This window comes from Ranitomeya variabilis, chromosome 3, assembly GCF_051348905.1.
Source record: "Ranitomeya variabilis isolate aRanVar5 chromosome 3, aRanVar5.hap1, whole genome shotgun sequence".
NCBI lineage: Eukaryota > Metazoa > Chordata > Amphibia > Anura > Dendrobatidae > Ranitomeya > Ranitomeya variabilis.
In genome coordinates, this window is record NC_135234.1 from 641,241,176 (window position 1) to 641,260,847 (window position 19,672).

Genomic DNA, 19,672 nt, shown 5'->3' on the forward strand with positions numbered 1-19,672 from the left:
AAATGTGGTGTATCTGATAGAATGTACTACATGTAAAGGTCAGTACATAGGTTGCACCACATGACCGCTTAAAGTTCAAGTTAGACGGCACTTATCAGATGCCGGAAACTCTAAAGCCCTCTGTGCCTCAGCCGTGTCTAGACACTTTTACAACGTGCACAAAGGTAATCTAACTAGTCTTAAGGTACCGTCACACTAAGCAACGTCGCCAGCGATCTGTGACGTTGCAGCGTCCTAGGGAGCGATATCGCTGTATTTGACACGCAGCAGCGATCAGAATCCCGCTGTGTAATTGCTGGTCGCTGCTAGAAGGTCTGCACATTATTTGGTCGCTAGGTCGCCGTGTATCGCCGTGTTTGACAGCAAAAGCAAGGATACCAGCGATATTTTACGCTGGTAACCAGGGTAAACATCGGGTTACTAAGCGCAGGGCCGCGCTTAGTAACCCGATGTTTACCCTGGTTACCAGCGTAAAAGTTAAAAAAACAAACAGCACATACTCACCAGCGCGTCCCCCAGCCTCTGCTTCCTGACACTGACTGAGCGCCGGCCCTAAACTGAAAGTGAAAGCACAGAGGTGACGTCACCGCTGTGCTGTTAGGGCCGGAGCTCAGTCAGTGTCAGGAAGCGGACGGTGGGGGACGCGCAGGTGAGCATGTACTGTTTGTTTTTTTAACTTTTACGCTGGTAACCAGGGTAAACATCGGGTTACTAAGCGCGGCCCTGCGCTTAGCAACCCGATGCTTACCCTGGTTACCCGGGGACCTCGGCATCGTTGGTCGCTGGAGAGCGGTCTGTGTGACAGCTCTCCAGCGACCAAACAGCGACGCTGCAGCGATCGGCATCGCTGTCTAGATCGCTGCAGCGTCGCTTAATGTGACGGTACCTTTAGATTCTGTGGAATACAAAAGGTTTACAAACCTCGGAGAGGAGGTAATTTACAGCAGAAACTTTTCAATCGAGAAACATACTGGATGTTCATGCTTGATACAAGTATCCCTTATGGTCTCAATGCTAGACAATATTTAATAAAACAATACTAATTAATGTTTAAGTTATGTTCCTTAAGGATATATATTATGTTAATCTAAGCTATTTCCATGATATTGTTAACCGGTAATTACTTCTTTCTACATTTATATATGCTTTTTTGCATTTTTAATTGTTCGTCCAATCAATGTCACATGCACTCTATATATATGTTTTCAATGCACTAGCAGGTAGATCATGAGTAAGACTCTATAGTTGAAACGCGTTGATCGTCCTCACTGGTATGCTTAGGTGTTTGCTATGTATAGATTTTTTTGAAGAACGCTATATTGTTTTAGTTGTCCAACAAAGTTTCACAAAGCTTGAATCGCCTCCGCCCTCAGCGGGATCATTTCTCCTCTTGTCTCCATTATATAAATTAGTTTACTTGCGTTTTTTCATTGCATTTGAGTGCGTTTTTTACATTGCCTTTTTATCACATTATTGACTCTGCGTTTTTTGTCCCTTCTTGGAATGTCATGATTTAAACAAAGCAGCTTTATTTTTAATGCTTCCTGGTATTTGGCTTTGACAAAATGTTTTGATATAGTCATATGCGGATTACATGCGTTTTTTTTGTTTGTTTCCTCTGCGGAAAAGCTCTAAAAACGCATTTGATTTGGTTGTGAAATTCTAAATAAAATCTGCACATAAAATCAGTGCACCCGCAAGAGAGATTAACATGTTCTGGATTTGAAACACGCACCGTGAGTCAGTTTATGATAAGTAAAAAGAAGCACAGACAGCAGGAGATTTCTATAAATCCCATTCACTTTCCTGGAACTATAAGATGCTGCGTTTGTGAAACATCGAAAATATACAGCGTCAAAAACTCATTGTGAGCACACAGCCTTGCGGGGCAGACCTGTGCACCAACACTGGGGTGGAAACCCTGCTAAGGCCTAAGAAATCAGCAGAACGAATATTATTTTTCTTAGAAAAAAACTGCCGATGTCAGCAGGGAATTTGACAAGATCAGCACAATTTGGTGCGAATTTGCCTCTGCAGACACTTACAGATTTGTTACTGATAGTTTCCATAGTAAATCTATAATGTCTGAACATCTAATGGGAAGCAAAGGAGCGTGTACAGGGTCTGAATAATTGTAGTATATAGTGAACAGACCCATGAGAGTAACAGCCTTCTGCAGCAATACAGTATATTCACTACTGTCTAACATTAATGCTTTGGTTTAAGATTACTTACTCTGTTGATAAAACTGCACTCCGTAGCTTTTTTTAACTTCCTCTGAAGCGCTGTCCCAGGAGTTTTTTACGCATGTTTTAAGCAATTCTTTACTTGTAATTTGTGTTTTAAAAAAGCCGGGTTCAATTATGCACACCTTAACCCCAAAGGGTTTCATTTCACGTCTGTAAAATAGAGTTAAACAGGAATTGTATTATTTTTTCCCAAACTTACTGATCATCAGAAATGATCAATGTGGCAAAAAAAATGACTGTCACTTATCTAACAGGTTGCACAAGCAAAGGCGAGAAAGACTAATGGTGCTGTAAGTAAAGTAAGTTTAAAGGGATAGTCAGCTACCAGGATAACCTATTCTCATTCATCATGTTTGACCCCGTGAAAATAAAAACACACTTATACTCACCTCCCGTGCCAGCGCAGTTCCAGCGGTGTCGGCACTCATGTTTCCGGGGCTCATGTGCGGTTGTTGTGGTTGGGCAAGTTGGTCTTGTGTCACAACAACCATGTGTGAGTCCCAGGAACATGTGTGCTGACACTGCTGGAACTGTGCTGGCACGGGAGGTGAGTATAAGTGTTTTTGTTTTCACTGGAGTAAACATTCAGATCAAGAAGGGGTTGTCCTAGTGCGGACAACTCGTTTAAGGATGTGTTCATACTGAGGTTTTGAAACAGAAACTGAGCGGAAATTCTTGGAATTCTCTTGAAAAACTCCTTATTTGAATCTTTAAGGAAGATCTGCTGAGTTTCTGCTCAGTTACTGCTACAATAAGTTTTCAATAGCTGTGTGAACCCACCTAAAGGGTTTATACCCATTTCAGTCTTTCAAGGCAGAAATTGAAAAATCTGCTTGTAGGTGCCAAGAAACAATGAAGCACAGTGAGCTAATTTTCACTAATTCAAGAGTTATGCTTTGCTACACTATGTTTACAAAGCCTAATAATTTCTTTTGATGTTAAACAGCACAACACTTGGCTGTTTTTGTAGCCCGTCTCTGGTGAGTGGCACCTATATGCAGTTTTTCTTATCTCGGCCATGAAAATTTTTTAATAGATTTTTTTATAATTGAACCTGTCGGCACCATTTTGTAATTTAAACTAAAGACATGGCTATAATGACGCTGTAATACTGATTACATTGATACCTCTGGTGAAGAAATCTGCTTTGTTGATCTTCTTTAATCACCATTTGAAGTTTTCTGCTATTTAGATTTCGGTGCACAGGGGCCGGACTGTACACGGGGGTCTCCTCCTCCCTGTCTCCTCCCTCTGCTGTCTCCGGTATGTGACTGACCTGTCTCCTCAGTCTGAAATCTCAGCAGTGATTCGTCATTCATAGATCAGAGGCAGCAGAGGGTCGCAAAATCGCAGACAGGGAGGAGAAGACCCCCGTGTACATCCTGGGCCCCAGCGCAGTGAAATCTAATTAGTAGAAAACTTCAAATGGTGATTAAAGAACAAAGTGGGTTTCTTAACCAAAGGTATCAATTTAGGAAAACATTCAAAAGAATCATTCAAAAGAATGAACATATACTGTACATTACTATGTAAATTGACTTGCTATACATATGTTCAGGTTTTTGAGCGTCTTTTAACTGCTTCAGGTTTACAAAAATCTTCCACTTGGAAGACGCTCAACGTTTACAATTTAAGTCAAAGGGAGGGCTCAAAAGAGGTCTAAGAAGCTTTTGCATCTTTTTGAGCATTTAGCCAGCATTTTTGCTCGAAAACAACTAGATATTTATTCATTGTTGAGTTAAAAAATTCCGGAAAGCATCAGTAAAAAAAATTGCCCCAAAACACTGTAAAAAAAAATGCCATCTTCAAAAATGTTGAAAAGGCTCTCTGGATATAGCCATAAAAATAAGAAAACCTGCTTCGGGAAAAAAAAAAAACAGCCAACATTTCCTGAAGTAGTGAAGCCGTTTTCGCTTGAATACTTCTTCAGGTTCGCCCACCTGGAAAAGATGTCATATGCACAGATCCTTACTAAGAGCCTGCACACAGGAAAGTAAAAGATGCTGGAAGAGAAGACAAATAATAAAGCTTCATATAATCACTGGTGATGAGCAAGTGTGCTTGTTACTCGAGCTTTCCGAGCATGCTCGGCTGCTCTCCGAGTATCTTGGGATTATGATTGAGTCCCCGCAGCTGCATGATTTGCGGCTGCTAGACAGCCTGAATACATGTGGGGATTCCCTAACAAACAGGCAATCCCTGCATATGGAGCGCGCCCATGGGGCCGTGGGGTACTCGATACCGGGTCCTGCGGTTCACAGGGGGATGTCACTGTGGCTGACCCGGTCTGTGGCCCTGGGACGTCCGTGTAAAAGGGAAAGGTCTTTAAAGGGATAAAGTTTGTGTTCATGATGCCACCTGTGGTATTCGGTCAGGGTGACCGACGCTGCTTTAAGGGGTCTGCTGGGGTGATGTTATGGCAGCTATATGGTATACCTTCCCAGGTGAAGTAGGTCCCCAGGGCTTCTCGGTGTGTAGATGGTGGTATGGTGAGAGGCGCAGAGAAGAACGAGGACACAAGGTTGCAGTCTCTTTAACTTTACTGAAGACTTCAGCATCCACAGTCCAGGGCACCAGATCACAGGGCAGGCAGAGTCTGGCCGTTTGGAGGCAAGTCCAGAGTCCCCTTGTCCAGGTGGAATCAGTAGCCTTCCCTTGCGCTGCAGTGTTGTAGTTCCTTACTGCTTAAGGCTTCACATAAGGTAATCACAGATGTAATGTCTTTCTCTCTGTCCCCCATATAGAATAGGACAAACCCGTTTGACTGGTGGCTTGAGGCTGTTTATGGGGACTCTAGCACGCCCCGGCCTCCGAAGGTTGCCACCGTGCCTCCTGGGTGTAGGGCGGACAGGTAAAGTGATATTAGCTGACCTGCTGGTCTCTGGAGCAAGGCATAAAGGTCGTTACTCCCTCGGTATCCTGGCTACCGGGCTTCTGCACCTCAGAAGGAGGCAACCTGTGTAGGGCTGGTCCCCTTCTGGTATCCACTCCTTTGCTATGACTTCCTTCATGCTCGCTGCAATACAGTTCTGCCTTCTGTGTGTCTCTTTCTAGGAGCTACAGCTCTGAGGGCATGCAGAGCTCTGTGTCCTTCTCCTTCGTTCTCTGACAGGATCCCATCCATGCCAGGGAACAACTAACTGAGCGGAGCTCAGCCAGCAACTCACTGACTTTCCCTACAGGCGACCAGTTTTACCTATGTGGGGAGTGACCTAATAAATAGGAGCAGGAGCTCCCCCTGGTGGCCTGGAGCATGAAATGTTCAGGTTTCATGTTGCATGTTTGTGATACCTGGATGCAGTTATCCTTCATTGCCTCCAAATGTAGCATCACTCTCCCCGAGAGGAAAGCAATACTACTGCGATGACCAGGACCCTGGGGTGCCGCACATATGTTCAGGTTGTCTAACAGCCGCAAATCACGCAGCTGCAGGGACACAAACATAATCTAGGAGCACGCCCAAGCTACTCGGAGAACACCTGAGCATGCTCGGAAAACCCGAGTAACGAGTACGCTCGCTCACCACTAATAATCACACATTTTACAGATTTATTTTAAAAGATTTAAGGTAAAAGAGAAAGCAGAGAGCAAAACATGTTTGGCACAGTTAATATGACTAACCTGAGAGAGTCTGAAAATGATTCTACGCCATACTTGGAAATGCAGTAACCGCCAGCATTTACAGTTAACCTTCCTCCTATACTGGATACATTCACTACTCGTCCTCGAGCTTTCCGGATCAAGGGTAGGAAGTGGATGGTCACATCAACAACTCCCAGTAGGTTCACATTTATGACTTTAAAGAAGTCCTTTTTTGTCATCCATTCAGTAGAGCTACTTGGGACACTAATTCCTGCATTGTTCACAATGCCCCAGAGTCCTGCAGACAAAGAATATCTGATGTTAGATTTATATATAAGTTCTGGGCTTTTTAAAACAGAAACGCTATGGAATTCTCCATAAGGCACCATTCACACGTCTGTATTTTGCATCAATGTTTGTATTCGAGGAGCAGAAATTAGACAGAAAAACTGTAATTACACATAAAAACTATAACTCAAAGATTGACACCAGTTCTGTGTTTTGGAGACACACCTTGTTTTAGCATAAAAATACTGATTAAACAATGTCACAAAAATACTGATGTGTAAATGAGGCATAAGGGTAAGTCCACACAATGCCATTTAAAACTCAGGCAAATGCGGTGTGTTTTCAAGCAGAAGAGTTTTTCAAGCCAGAGCTTCCTGACGGGTCTTTTTTTTATTTTTTTTTTGGGGGGGAGGGGGGTTACTATGACTATTGTGAAATCTTTTTTGCTTTTTTTGTCTTTTTTTTCACTCCAATGAATAGTGAATAGTGAAGTTATTGCTAGCAATGACAAATTGCTCCAAAAGACTCCCATGTATCTTACAGGCATCTTTTGAGCTTTCAAATTGACTTCTATTGTGAAGTACAGTTCCAAGGTGAAAACATTGTTTTTTTAATCAATTGGCATTTTTTGAAGAGTGAAGTGGTTAAAAGTAGTGTTGAGCCATCCCCCTAGAGTTCGAGTACGGTTTGGTTCGTCGAATTGGGGCGTGTTCGACGAATGTTCTTCGAACGTTCGACGAACACCGTCGAACCCCATTGAAACCAACGGCAGGCAACCACAAACACATACAAACAAATAGAAAACACATAGAAAACACCTTAAAAGGTGTCCAAAACCTGACTAACTGCTCAGAAGACACAACAAACACATGGAAAAGTCACAAGTACATATAGTCATGCGAAAATAAAAGAGGTGGAGGAGTAAAAGGAGGAGGAGACACAGATATAGGCATGTCATGCCCTTCTAAAATCAAGAAAGGCTGGAGTAAAAATCTAAAATCAGCCTACCAACACCCAGACGTCGTGACAAAAAATTTTAAAAAATAAATATCTTTAGGTAGAATGTCGGGTCCATTCAGATCACTTTCCTTAGAAGACGTAGTGGTATCCCCATTGGGAGTCATGCCAAAAAAGGAACCCAATACATTCAGACTAATCCACCATTTGTCATATCCAAGGGGCAGGTCAGTAAACGACAACATCGATGTGGAACCAAGTACAGTACTATATACTGTACCTCCTTTGACGAGGCAATCAGGCGGGTCAAGAAGTTTGGAAGGGGCATCCTAATGGCCAAAACAGACATTGAGGGGGCGTTCCAGTTACTACCTGTGCCTCCAAATAGTGTCCGCCTATTGGGCTGCTTCTGTGAAGGAGCATGCTACATAGATCGCTGTTTGCCCATGGGGTGCTCCATATCCTGCTCACTATTTGAGGCATTTAGTTGCTTTCTCGAATGGGTCGCCATGGACGTTTCTAAGGGGCACATATTATCCATTACCTCGACGACTTCTTATGCCTGGGCCCAAAAGATTTGCCACAGTGTGAGTACATGCGGTAGTCCACCTGTGAGAAGGAGAGAGCTGAAGGGAGCGGACACCCCAAAGCCAAGGGGTTAGATTGAGAAAGGAAGAAGGCGGTGTAGCTTGCTTCATGGGTGGGGTACTCTGCTGAGTAGCAGAAACTGCTACTAGACCCAAAAGGATTTCCTGGGCTAGATGCAGTTTAAAATTAGTAATTAGATAAACAGGCGGTGTAGCTTGCTTCATGGGTGGGCTTCTCTGCTGAGTAGCAGAATCTGCTACTAGGCCCAAAGTATTGCCTGGGCTAGATGCAGTTAAAAATTAGTGCTTAGATAAACAGGTGGTGTAGCTTGCTTCATGGGGGGGTACTCTGATGAGTAGCAGAAACTGCTACTAGGCCCAAAGTATTGCCTGGGCTAGATGCAGTTAAAAATTAGTAATTAGATTAACAGGTGGTGTAGCTTGCTTCATGGGTGGACTACTCTGCTGAGTAGCAGAAACTGCTACTAGGCCCAAAGTATTGCCTGGGCTAGATGCAGCTAAAAATTAGTGCTTAGATAAACAGGCGGTGTAGCTTGCTTCATGGGTGGGGTACTCTGATGAGTAGCAGAAACTGCTACTAGGCCCAAAGTATTGCCTGGGCTAGATGCATTTAAAAATTAGTACTTAGATAAACAGGCGGTGTAGCTTGCTTCATGGGTGGGCTACTCTGCTGAGTAGCAGAAACTGCTACTAGGCCCAAAAGGATTTCCTGGGCTAGATGCAGTTAAAAATTAGTAATTAGATAAACAGGCAGTGTAGCTTGCTTCATGGGTGGGGTACTCTGCTGAGTAGCAGACACTGCTACTAGGCCCAAAGTATTGCCTGGGCTAGATGCAGTTAAAAATTAGTAATTACATAAACAGGCGGTGTAGCTTGCTTCATGGTTGGGCTACTCTGCTGACTAGCAGACACTGAAGCTTTGGAACAGGCCTATGATTCCCAGGCTATAGTATGAGTAAACAGCTCTGCAGACTCAACCATCTGTGTTACCCCATACTCAGACGGGCGGCTGGAGACTTGGGAGCTGTGAGGAAGCAAGTGCGATTGGGGTGACACCTCTGAGGACTGGAGAATTTGTGATGTTGAAGTTGAGGTGGAGGAGAGCCCACTTGAAGGAGCACTTGATATCCGTTCAAGCACCTGCTGTTTTTGTGCCTCATCTGGAATTTGTAGTGATGCTCGTAGCGATGGTCGTAAAGAAAGGGATCGTATCAGATTGTCCACGAAAAGAAGTAGACATCTTACTTTGGCTGAAAGATGGTCTTTCTTCCGCAGATGTTACTGTTGCTTTACCACCTACCCCACGGACACAACCTTTTTTCCCTTTCCAACACACCTATTCCCTTTCCATCAGCAGCAGGCCTTTTGCCACTCATTTTGCTTTTTTTTCTAAATTGTCAACTCTGTAACTGTTGGCACAAAAAACGATGGATGGAAACCGAGCAAGGCTGAGTGGCCAAACTGTGGTACTAGGCCCTAAACGATTTACTGGGTTAGATGCAGTAAACATTTAGATACACAGGTGATGTAGCTTCACAGGCAGGCTACTCCGCTGACGTGCAGACACTGCTACTAAGCCCAAAACGATTTACTGGGTTTGATGCAGTAAAAATTTAGATTCCCCGGGTGGTGTAGCTTGCTTCACAGGCGGGCTACTCAGATGACTACCAGACAATGCTACTAGCCCAAAAGGATTGGCTGAGCTCGATTACACCAAATGCTGTGACAAACACTTGAACAGCACTGGCACAGACCTGCCTGGTAAACAGTGCTATGAACTGCTGTAACCTACCCTGAAAAGGGCTGATATTACAACTGGTCCCGGTTCCTGACTCCCTAAACCTATCTCTCTCTAACAGAAAATTCGCTTGCAAAAAACAATCTTAGACTGCATAGCGCCCACAGCAGCAGCGGTGCCATCTAACACTAAGCTGCAGCAGTGAGGAAATGATGGCGATGGGGAAATGGCTGGTTCTTATAGGGCAAGGACATGTGACATACACAAACAATGACACATGCCATTGCTTGTGTGCATCGCATGCACATTGCTGTGTGTGTGGGTACTGCTGATAGGCTGAGAGACTGCACCCCCCAACTGTAAATGCGGGAAAGAAAAAAAAAAGAGGAGATCGGCAGTATTTCAGCACAGATCTATCCCCCGCCCTCCCCCGGAACACTATACACTGAAACAGTCTATTAACATTGATAAACAGTTTTAATGTGAAAATCAAGTTAGACTTTTGGGGAACGAACAGTTATCGAACAGAAACTCGAACAGCCAAATTTTAAGCAAATTGTTTGAGTTCGTGGAACAATTCGAACACCGCCCAAAACAGCTCAAATTTGAAATTGGTGAACAGTTTGACTCGAACACCGCTCATCTCTAGTTAAAAGATGTTCAAAAGCCTGAACGTATGGTCAGCAAGTCCTTTTTTACATACAGATGCATATGCTAATTCTTTTTAGTGCTGTCTGGTTGGCTTCCACGGCAAAATCTGCCTGAAAAAGATGTTGTGTGCACACTGTTGTGTGTCCTAAAGTATTCCTGTCAACACTACTCAAGGAAGGTGATCCTTACTTAGAGACCTCACATGATCAGCTGTTGCTGCAGGACAAATGACCATTTACAATGCAGCTTTACTTTTATCACATGGTGCTAAGTTAAGTAGTCAAAAGAGTGTTTACATGATCAAAACGTATCGTCTATTCAGAAGATGGGCGCCTAATCGCTGGTCCCACCAGTAGCTGTTCTCAGTTTCCATTAGCACCATTGACATTGTATCTCTAACAAGATCGTACAGTTCACTTTGATGTGATTTAGTTGAGGTTGTTGACAGAAAGTCTGGGTCATGAGAGGAAGATGCTTCATGACACCAAGTGCCGTCTTCTTCCTCACTTGACTCGACTCAAAACGTTTCTGGTGGTTTTGGAACCCGTAGTTCTTCTGTATGTGGTACTGGGCGTGTTGCAGATGGAATGTTTGCATACTGTAAAGTCCACTTCTTCTTCTTCTTCCTTGAAACTTCTTTCCTAATGGGAGGGACCATGCAGAAATAGCAATGGGTAGTGTGATTGGTTTGCATTCTCCTGATCATTGGGACTGCAAATGACATAGATTGCCTCTTCTCATGCAACCACTGGGTAAGACGTGATGCACATCTATTGCAGCATATGTGTGTAACCCAACTCTTGTCCCGATCTTCTACTCTGCAGCCAAATACAGGTTGTAGGCATTCCTGATCATGGTAGTCAAGTTTCGCCTTTGTGACACAAAAATGACCACTTGTTTTTCAAAAGGTCTGTACAGATTGTGGGTGACATTAAAGATGGAAAAATGTCCTGAAATTCAAAATGTGATTATTTTTTTTACATGACACCAGGAGGGTTGTGCATATTTTTTATATATCATACTTTTGAGGTCAGGTGAAAACTGTTGAGATTATGCTGTCTTATGCCATACACATAACACAAGGGTTTAGTTTGCATGTTTTATAATGTGTTACTTGGCAGATGAAGTCTTTCAACTTGGATATTACACAAGTTTCAAAAAAGGTCACCTTCACCACACTTTGTTGCTTTTAATGCATTTCAAATGGTTTTATGTCATATCCACATGCATATGTGATGATGTTCTTTTATTTTCTATCTTTTAAGTACTTTAAGGAAAACCTATTGAGAGAAATGCCTGAAAAAAATTCATACCAAGAGCATGCTTCATTGTGATAAAAATACTGCAGACCCCTCAAAGCACTATAAGGTTATGTGCACACGTTGCGGATTTGTCTCTGGAATTTTTTGTGCTGATTCTGCGTCTCTTGGCAGAAAACGCAGGTGCGGATTTGATGCGTTTTTTTATGCTGATTTTGTGCGGATTTACTGCGGATTTCATAAGTTTTTACCCCTGCGGATTTCTACAATAGAATGGGTACAAAAACGCTGCAGATCCGCACAAATAAATGACATGCTCCTTCTTTTGATCCGCAGCATTTTCCTTGCGGAACTTTAGCACAGCCATTTTTTTTTCTATTGATTTACATTGTACTGTAAATCACTTGCGGATCTGCAGCGTTTCTGCATGGAAAAAAACGATGCGGAGCCGCAGCAAATCCGCAACGTGTGCACATAGCCTACAAGTGTCTCAAACCATAATGATAATTACTTAGATAATATGTAGACTTCTGGTTACAGAGTTTTGGGGAATTAAAAAGTGCAAACATCCACACACCCCAAAAGAATGCCAGCACATTCAAAATAAAATTGGGATATATACATTGGCATGTAAAAGTTTGGGCACCACTGGTCAAAATTATTATTATTATTGTGAACAGTTAAGCATGTTGAAGATGAAATGATCTCTAAAAGGGCTAAAGTGAACAATGACACATTTCCTTTGTATTTCAGGCAAAAAAATACATTGACATTTTTTACATTTTAAAAATTACAAAAAGGAAAATGGGCCAATGCAAAAGTTTTTGCACCCTTAGAGATTCATGTACTCAGATAACTATGACCAAGGTTTGAGACCTTAAGGCCACATCACACTAGAGAGTTTTACGGACGTATGAGAGGCGCAAAAGCTACGCATTGCACACGGACCAATGATTCTCTATGGGGCAGCTCCTATCTGCCGTATATTTCTCAGCCGTATTTTATGGGCGTAGAAAATCGCAGCATGCTGCTTTTGTCAGCGTATTGCGCAAAAAATCTGCCAATGAAAGTCTATGGGGGCGAGAAAAAAAAGGATTACACACGGACCATCAGTGTGACTTGCGAGAAATACGCAGCGGTGTTCTATAGAAAAGCCGGCAATTCAGTGCGGTGTACAGTAAAATCACACTGACAGGTTAGAATAGAATAGATAGAATAAATGTCTACACATGGTATAGGTATATATATATATATATATATATATATATATATATATATATATATATATATATATATATATATATGTCATTGAGACACATATATATATATTTAATACAGCGCTAGATAGCATAAAAGCCGGTAATTCAATTACCGGCTTTTGCTATCGCCTTATCAAACCCGACAGGATATGAGACATGGTTTACATACAGTAAACCATTTCATATCCCTTATTTTTTTTTGCATATTCCTCACTACTAATGTTAGTAGAGTGTGTGTGCAAAATTTGGGGGCTCTAGCTGTTAAAATAAAGGGTTAATTCATGGAAAAAACTGGCGTGGGCTCCCGCGCAATTTTCTCCGCCAGAGTGGGAAAGCCAGTGACTGAGGGCAGATATTAATAGCCTAGAGAGGGACCATGGTTATTGCCCCCTCTGGCTAAAAACATCTGCCCCCAGCCACCCCAGAAAAGGCACACCTGTAAGATGTGCCTATTCTGGCACTTAGCCTCTCTCTTCCCACTGCCCTGTAGTGGTGGGATATGGGGTAATAAAGGGTTAATGCCACCTTGCTATTGTAAGGTGACAGTAAGCCTGGTTAATAATGGAGAGGTGTCAATAAGACACCTATCCATTATTAATCCTAGAGTAGTAAATGGTTAATGAAACACACACATTAGGAACAAAGTATTTTATTGAAATAAAGACACAGGGTGTTGTAATAGTTTATTATACTCTTAATCCAAATGGTGACCCTCGTTCTGTAAAAGAAAAAAAAAAAAAAGCAACAATATCCCATACCTTTCCGGCACTCAGTCACGTCCCACGCTGTAAATCCATCTGAAGGGGTTAAAAAAATGTACAGCCAGGAGCTCTCCTAATGCAGCTGTGCTCCTGACTGTAAAATCTGGGGAATTAATTGAAAGCAGGGGAACGTAGCTACCTAGACTTGCGGTGCTGCGCCCCCTGCTGGTATAAACTCATATGAACTCTAGCATGAGAAAATATTCAGAAAAATTCGGGGGGCAGATGTTTTTAGCCAGGGGGGGGGCCAATAACCATGGTCCCTCTCTAGGCTATTAATATCTGCTCTCACTCACTGGCTTTCCCACTCTGGCGGAGAAAATTGCTCAGGAGCCCACACCAGTTTTTTCCGTGAATTAACCCTTTATTTTAACAGCTAGAGCCCCTAAAGTTTGCACACATAGTAAGGAATATGTAAAAAAAATAAGGGATATGAAATGGTTTACTGTATGTAAACCATGTTTCATATCATGTCGGGTTTTGGAAGGAGATAGCAAAATCCGGCAATTCAATTACCGGCTTTTCTGCTATCTATCTCTGTATTAAATATAAATATATATATATATATATATATATATATATATATACACTCACCGGCCACTTTATTAGGTACACCATGCTAGTAACGGGTTGGACCCCCTTTTGCCTTCAGAACTGCCTCAATTCTTCGTGGCATAGATTCAACAAGGTGCTGGAAGCATTCCTCAGAGATTTTGGTCCATATTGACATGATGGCATCACACAGTTGCCGCAGATTTGTCGGCTGCACATCCCAAAGATGCTCCATACAAGGCAGGATGGATCCATGCTTTCATGTTGTTTACGCCAAATTCTGACCCTACCATCCGAATGTCGCAGCAGAAATCGAGACTCATCAGACCAAGCAACGTTTTTCCAATCTTCTACTGTCCAATTTCGATGAGCTTGTACAAATTGTAGCCTCAGTTTCCTGTTCTTAGCTGAAAGGAGTGGTACCCGGTGTGGTCTTCTGCTGCTGTAGCCCATCTGCCTCAAAGTTCGACGCACTGTGCATTCAGAGATGCTCTTAGGCCTACCTTGGTTGTAACGGGTGGCGATTTGAGTCACTGTTGCCTTTCTATCAGCTCGAACCAGTCTGCCCATTCTCCTCTGACCTCTGGCATCAACAAGGCATTTCCGCCCACAGAACTGCCGCTCACTGGATTTTTTTTCTTTTTCGGACCATTCTCTGTAAACCCTAGAGATGGTTGTGCGTGAAAATCCCAGTAGATCAGCAGTTTCTGAAATACTCAGACCAGCCCTTCTTGCACCAACAACCATGCCACGTTCAAAGGCACTCAAATCACCTTTCTTCCCCATACTGATGCTCGGTTTGAACTGCGGGAGATTGTCTTGACCATGTCTACATGCCTAAATGCACTGAGTTGCCGCCATGTGATTGGCTGATTAGAAATTAAGTGTTAACAGGAAGTTGGACAGGTGTACCTAATAAAGTGGCCAGTGAGTGTATATACAGTATATGTGTCTCACTGACACACACACTTATATATATATATATATATATATATATATATATATATATATATATATATAGACTGCATATATGTTTTCATGAATATTTGAGCCCATGGATCCATTCTATGTCCATTTTGGAAGTCGGCGAGAAAATCTTGCCATAAGGATGCCATATGGATTACATACGGAGGTTTACATGCGCAAAATACGCTGCCGCACCCTGCCTACGGATGACATACGGATCACTGTTTTGGGATCATTTCTGCGTACTATGCATGTAAAATACGGACTGTATTTCCCTACTCTGAGTGTGACGCCGGCCTAATAAGCCTGCTAGGGTTATGGCTTGTTCACTTCCATCGTTAGGAAAGGCCAGGTGATGCAAGGTGATGTGGTCCCAGCTTTATAAATACCCAGCATCCTCTAACCTTGTGGCAAAAAACAGCAGCCATAGGGTCTTCTAAGCAGCTGCCTAGCACTCTGATAATGAAAATGGTGGAGGCTCACAAAACCGGAGAAGGCTATAAGAAGATAGCTAACCTTTTTCAAGCAGCCCTTTCCTCAGTTCTGAATGTAATTAAGAAATGGCAGTTAACAGGAAAAGTGGAGGTCAATAAAAGGTCTGGAAGACCAAGCAAAATTTTAGTGACCTCAAAATAGCAGTGCCTGCAAGACGACCCAGGAATCTCACAGAACAGGAAGAATTTTCCATGGAAGAATGGATGAAAATCCCTCAAACAAAACCTGAAAGCCTCTTGTCTGGCTAGAAAAAGCATTTACAAGCTGTGATCCTTTCAAAAGGGGGTTCTACTATGTCCATACTTTTACATTGGCCCATTTCATTTTTCTTTTTTAATTATTAAAATGTAAAAGATGAAAAAAAATATACACTGCTCAAAAAAATAAAGGGAAAACGAAAATCCCACATCCTAGATATCACTGAATGAAATATTCCAGTTGTAAATCTTTATTCATTATATAGTGGAATGTGTTGAGAACAATAAAACCTAAAAATGATCCACGTAAATCACAACTAATATCCCACGGACGTCTGGAGTTGGAATGATGCTCAAAATCAAAGTGGAAAATGAAGCTACAGGCTGATCCAACTTCAGTGGAAATGCCTCACAACAAGGAAATGATGCTCAGTAGTGTGTGTGGCATCCACGTGCCTGTATGACCTCCCTACAACGCCTGAGCATGCTCCTCATGAGGCGGTGGATGGTCTTCTGAGGGATCTCCTCCCAGACCTGGACTAAAGCATCCGTCAACTACTGGACAGTCTGTGGTGCACACTCCAGCCACATGAGGTCTGGCATTGTCCTGCATTAGGAGGAACTCAGGGCCAACCGCATCAGCATATGGTCTCACAAGGGGTCTGAGGATCTCATCTCAGTACCTAATGGCAGTTAAGCTACCTCTGGCGAGCACATGCAGGGCTGTGCGGCCCTCCAAAGAAGTGTCACCCCACACCATTACTGACCCACTGCCAAACTGGTCATGCTGAAGGATGTTGCAGGCAGCAGATCGCTCTCCACAGTGACCCCAGACTCTGTCACGTTTGTCACATGTGCTCAGTGTGAACCTGCTTTCATCTGTGAAGAGCACAGGGTGCCAGTGGTGAATTTGCCAATCCTGGTGTTCTGTGGCAAATACCAAGTGTCCTATATGGTGTTGGGCTGTGATCACAACCCTCATTTGTGGATGTCAGGCATTCAGACCATCCTCATGGAGTCGGTTTCTAACCGTTTGTGCAGACACATGCACATTTGTGGCCTGCTGGAGGTCATTTTGCAGGGCTCTGGCAGTGCTCCTCCTGTTCCTCCTTGCACAAAGGCTGAGGTAGCGGTCATGCTGCTGGGTTGTTGCCCTCCTACGGCCCCCTCCACTTTTCCTGGTGTACTGGATTGCCTCCTGGGAGTGTCATCAGCCTCTGGACACTACGCTGACAGACACCGCAAACCTTTCTGCCACAGCTTGCATTGATGTGCCATCCTGGATGAGCTGCTCTACCTGAGCCACTTGTGTGGGTTGTAGAGTCCGTCTCATGCTACGACGAGTATGAAAGCACAACCAACATTCAAAAGTGACCAAAACATCAACCAGAAAGCATTGGTACTGAGATGTGAACTGTTGTTCCCACCTGCAGAACCACTCCTTTATTGAGTATGTCTTGATAATTGCCAATAATTTCCATATGTTGTCTATTCCATTTGCACAACAGCATATGAAATTGATTATCAAACAGTGTTGCTTCCTAAGTGGACAGTTTGATTTCACCGAAGTTTGATTTACTTGGAGTTATATTCTGTTGTTTAAGTGTTCCCTTTATTTTTTTGAGCAGTGTATATTTAATATAGAATTTAAAATGATGTTTACAGACTGTAACCTGCCATCTGCTGCAATCGCACTCTAATCAACATGTGCATTTCTCTATTCTTCCTACAGGTACGTTACCCAGCTTTTCCACATTGACTTTCCCATACCTCAGCCTCTGGCAAACAGTTTGGTACGTTACTCAGTTTTTCAACATTGACTTCCCCATATCTCAGTCTCTTGCAAACAATTTGGTACGTTACTCAGCTTTTCCACATTGACTTTTCTTACTTCTGCTGCTAGCATTCACTTGGTATGTCTTTCAACTAACCCCAGCTTTACCCCAGTGTTATTTATGACCTTGTTTACTTTGTCTTGATCATATGCATCTGGTCCACTCTTAATTATGTGACCAAGATGAGCACAGACAGCTCCTCTCTGCTCTACACCTGAATGCACTTTGTAGCAAATATATTGCAAATCAAACGTCTGCAAGATGTCAGTCTGCTTTGCGCATCACTTAAGTGCATCATAGAAGTGTGTGGAGTTATGGAAGAATTAATCCAGAATTGAACCACAAGGGAACTGAAGGTAACTGGATTCTTAGTCACTGTAAACAATGTTTCCATTAGTCTTCACTCTGACCCCTATAACCCTTCACTTTCTACTATCCCCCAATCTCTACACCTAGTAAAGAACTGTTTATCTCTCCCTCCATCCTCCCCACCCATCTCACCTCCTCCTCAGAACTGTTCCGCAACATACAATCCTCTGTCTCCAAACACAGACAGACTCATCATGCCCTCTCCTGCTCCCACCTGCTAACACTTTCTCTGCTCCTCCTCACTGCCGGCGATATCTCTCCAAATCCTGGCCCTTCTCACCCCATCCCCACAGTCATTTCTACCTCCCATCCACAGTCTATCACAAATTTCCGTAACCTCTCTAACCTTATACCCATTCGCCCGGCCCCCACTTCCCCAGTCCCACTAACAGGAGCTCTATGGAATGCTCGCTCTGTCTGCAACAAACTTTCCTACATCCATGATCTTTTCATTACTAACAAACTTTCCTTCCTTGCTATCACCGAAACATGGCTCACCCACTCTGACACAGCCTCTCCAGCTGCACTTTCATATGGTGGATTCCACCTTTCACACACACTCCACCCCAGCAGCAAGCATGGCTGAGGAGATGTTTTCTCCTGTCAGATAACTGCTCCTTCACCCACATTCCACTGCCACCCTCTGTTACCCTCCCTTCCTTTGAGGTGCACTCTGTGCGCATCTACTCCCCCACCAACCTCCAACTGGCTGTTATTTACTGCCCCCAGGGCCAGCCACCACCTTCTTTGACCACTTCACCACCTGGCTACTTCTTTTCCTGTCCTCTGACATCCCCACTATCAGCATGGGTGACTTCAACGTCCCCATTGACACTTCCCTCTCAGCTGCCACTAAACTTCTATCTCTCACTTCCTCCTTTGGCCTTGGTCAATGGTCTTCTGCAGCCACTCACAAAGATGGCCACACACTGGACTCCATCTTCACCTGCCTGTGCTCTCTATCTAACCTCTCTAACTCACCTCTACCTCTTTCTGACCACAACCTGCTTACATTCTCTTCCCTCTCCTCTCCAGATCCACAATAAACCACCACACAAACTTGCATACTGTCGCAGAAATCTCAAACACCTCAATCTATACTCACTTTCTGAATCTCTTCTCCCTCTTACAGACATAAGTTCCTTACACAATGCGGATTCCGCTACTGCTTTATATAACACTACAATAGCTGCAGCTCTTGAATCGGTCACCTCTCTCGCACATACCAAAGCTCCCAAAATCAACAGACAACCCTGGCATACCAGCCTGACCAAAGAACTGAGGCAGGCTTCCAGGGTTGCTGAGCGGAGATGGAAAAGATCACGCTCCAACAAAGTCTTCACTGCATTCAAACAGTTAAACAGAGAAAGCTTTGGCATACAACCCCCAAAACACTTATTCCTAACTACTCAGCCCTTCTCCAAAACCATCTTCTCCACAATTATAGACCAACTTTCCACCCTACTATCAAGATCACAGCTCACCATCTGTGCACTTGACCTGATCCCATCCCACTTAATCCCAAACCTCACCATAGTCTTCATCCCAACTCTAACCCATCTCTTCAACCTATCATTAATAACTGGTGTTTTCCCCTCATGCTTCAAACATGTCTCAATCACACCTATCCTCAAAAAGTCATCTCTTGACCCGTGGTCTGTATCTAGCTATCACCCAATATCACTTTTCCCCTTTGCCTCAAAACTACTGGAACAACATGTCCATTTTGACCTTTTCTTCCACCTCTCTTCCTGCTCCCTCTTCGACTGCTCACAATCTGGCTTTCGGCTGCTTCAATCTACTGAAACTGCCCTAACTAAAGTCAACAATGACCTGCTGACTGCCAAAACCAAGCGACACTACTCTGTCCTCCTTCTCCTGGACCTGTCATATGCCTTTGACACAG

At 43.4% G+C, this 19,672-nt stretch overlaps 1 protein-coding gene across 2 annotated transcripts in view; it reads right to left on the reverse strand.

The window, feature by feature from the left end:
- The window catches only part of LOC143816807 (retinol dehydrogenase 7-like), a 54,771-nt gene that overhangs the window by 12,673 nt on the left and 22,426 nt on the right, over nucleotides 1-19,672 (reverse strand). For both annotated transcript variants that reach the window (XM_077297665.1, XM_077297664.1), the window contains exons 3-4: nucleotides 5,871-6,129; nucleotides 2,236-2,399 (exon numbers count right to left, since the gene is read on the reverse strand). In XM_077297665.1, coding sequence (XP_077153780.1) covers nucleotides 2,236-2,399; nucleotides 5,871-6,129 — 423 coding nt within the window. The remainder of the gene's footprint in view (nucleotides 1-2,235; nucleotides 2,400-5,870; nucleotides 6,130-19,672) is intronic.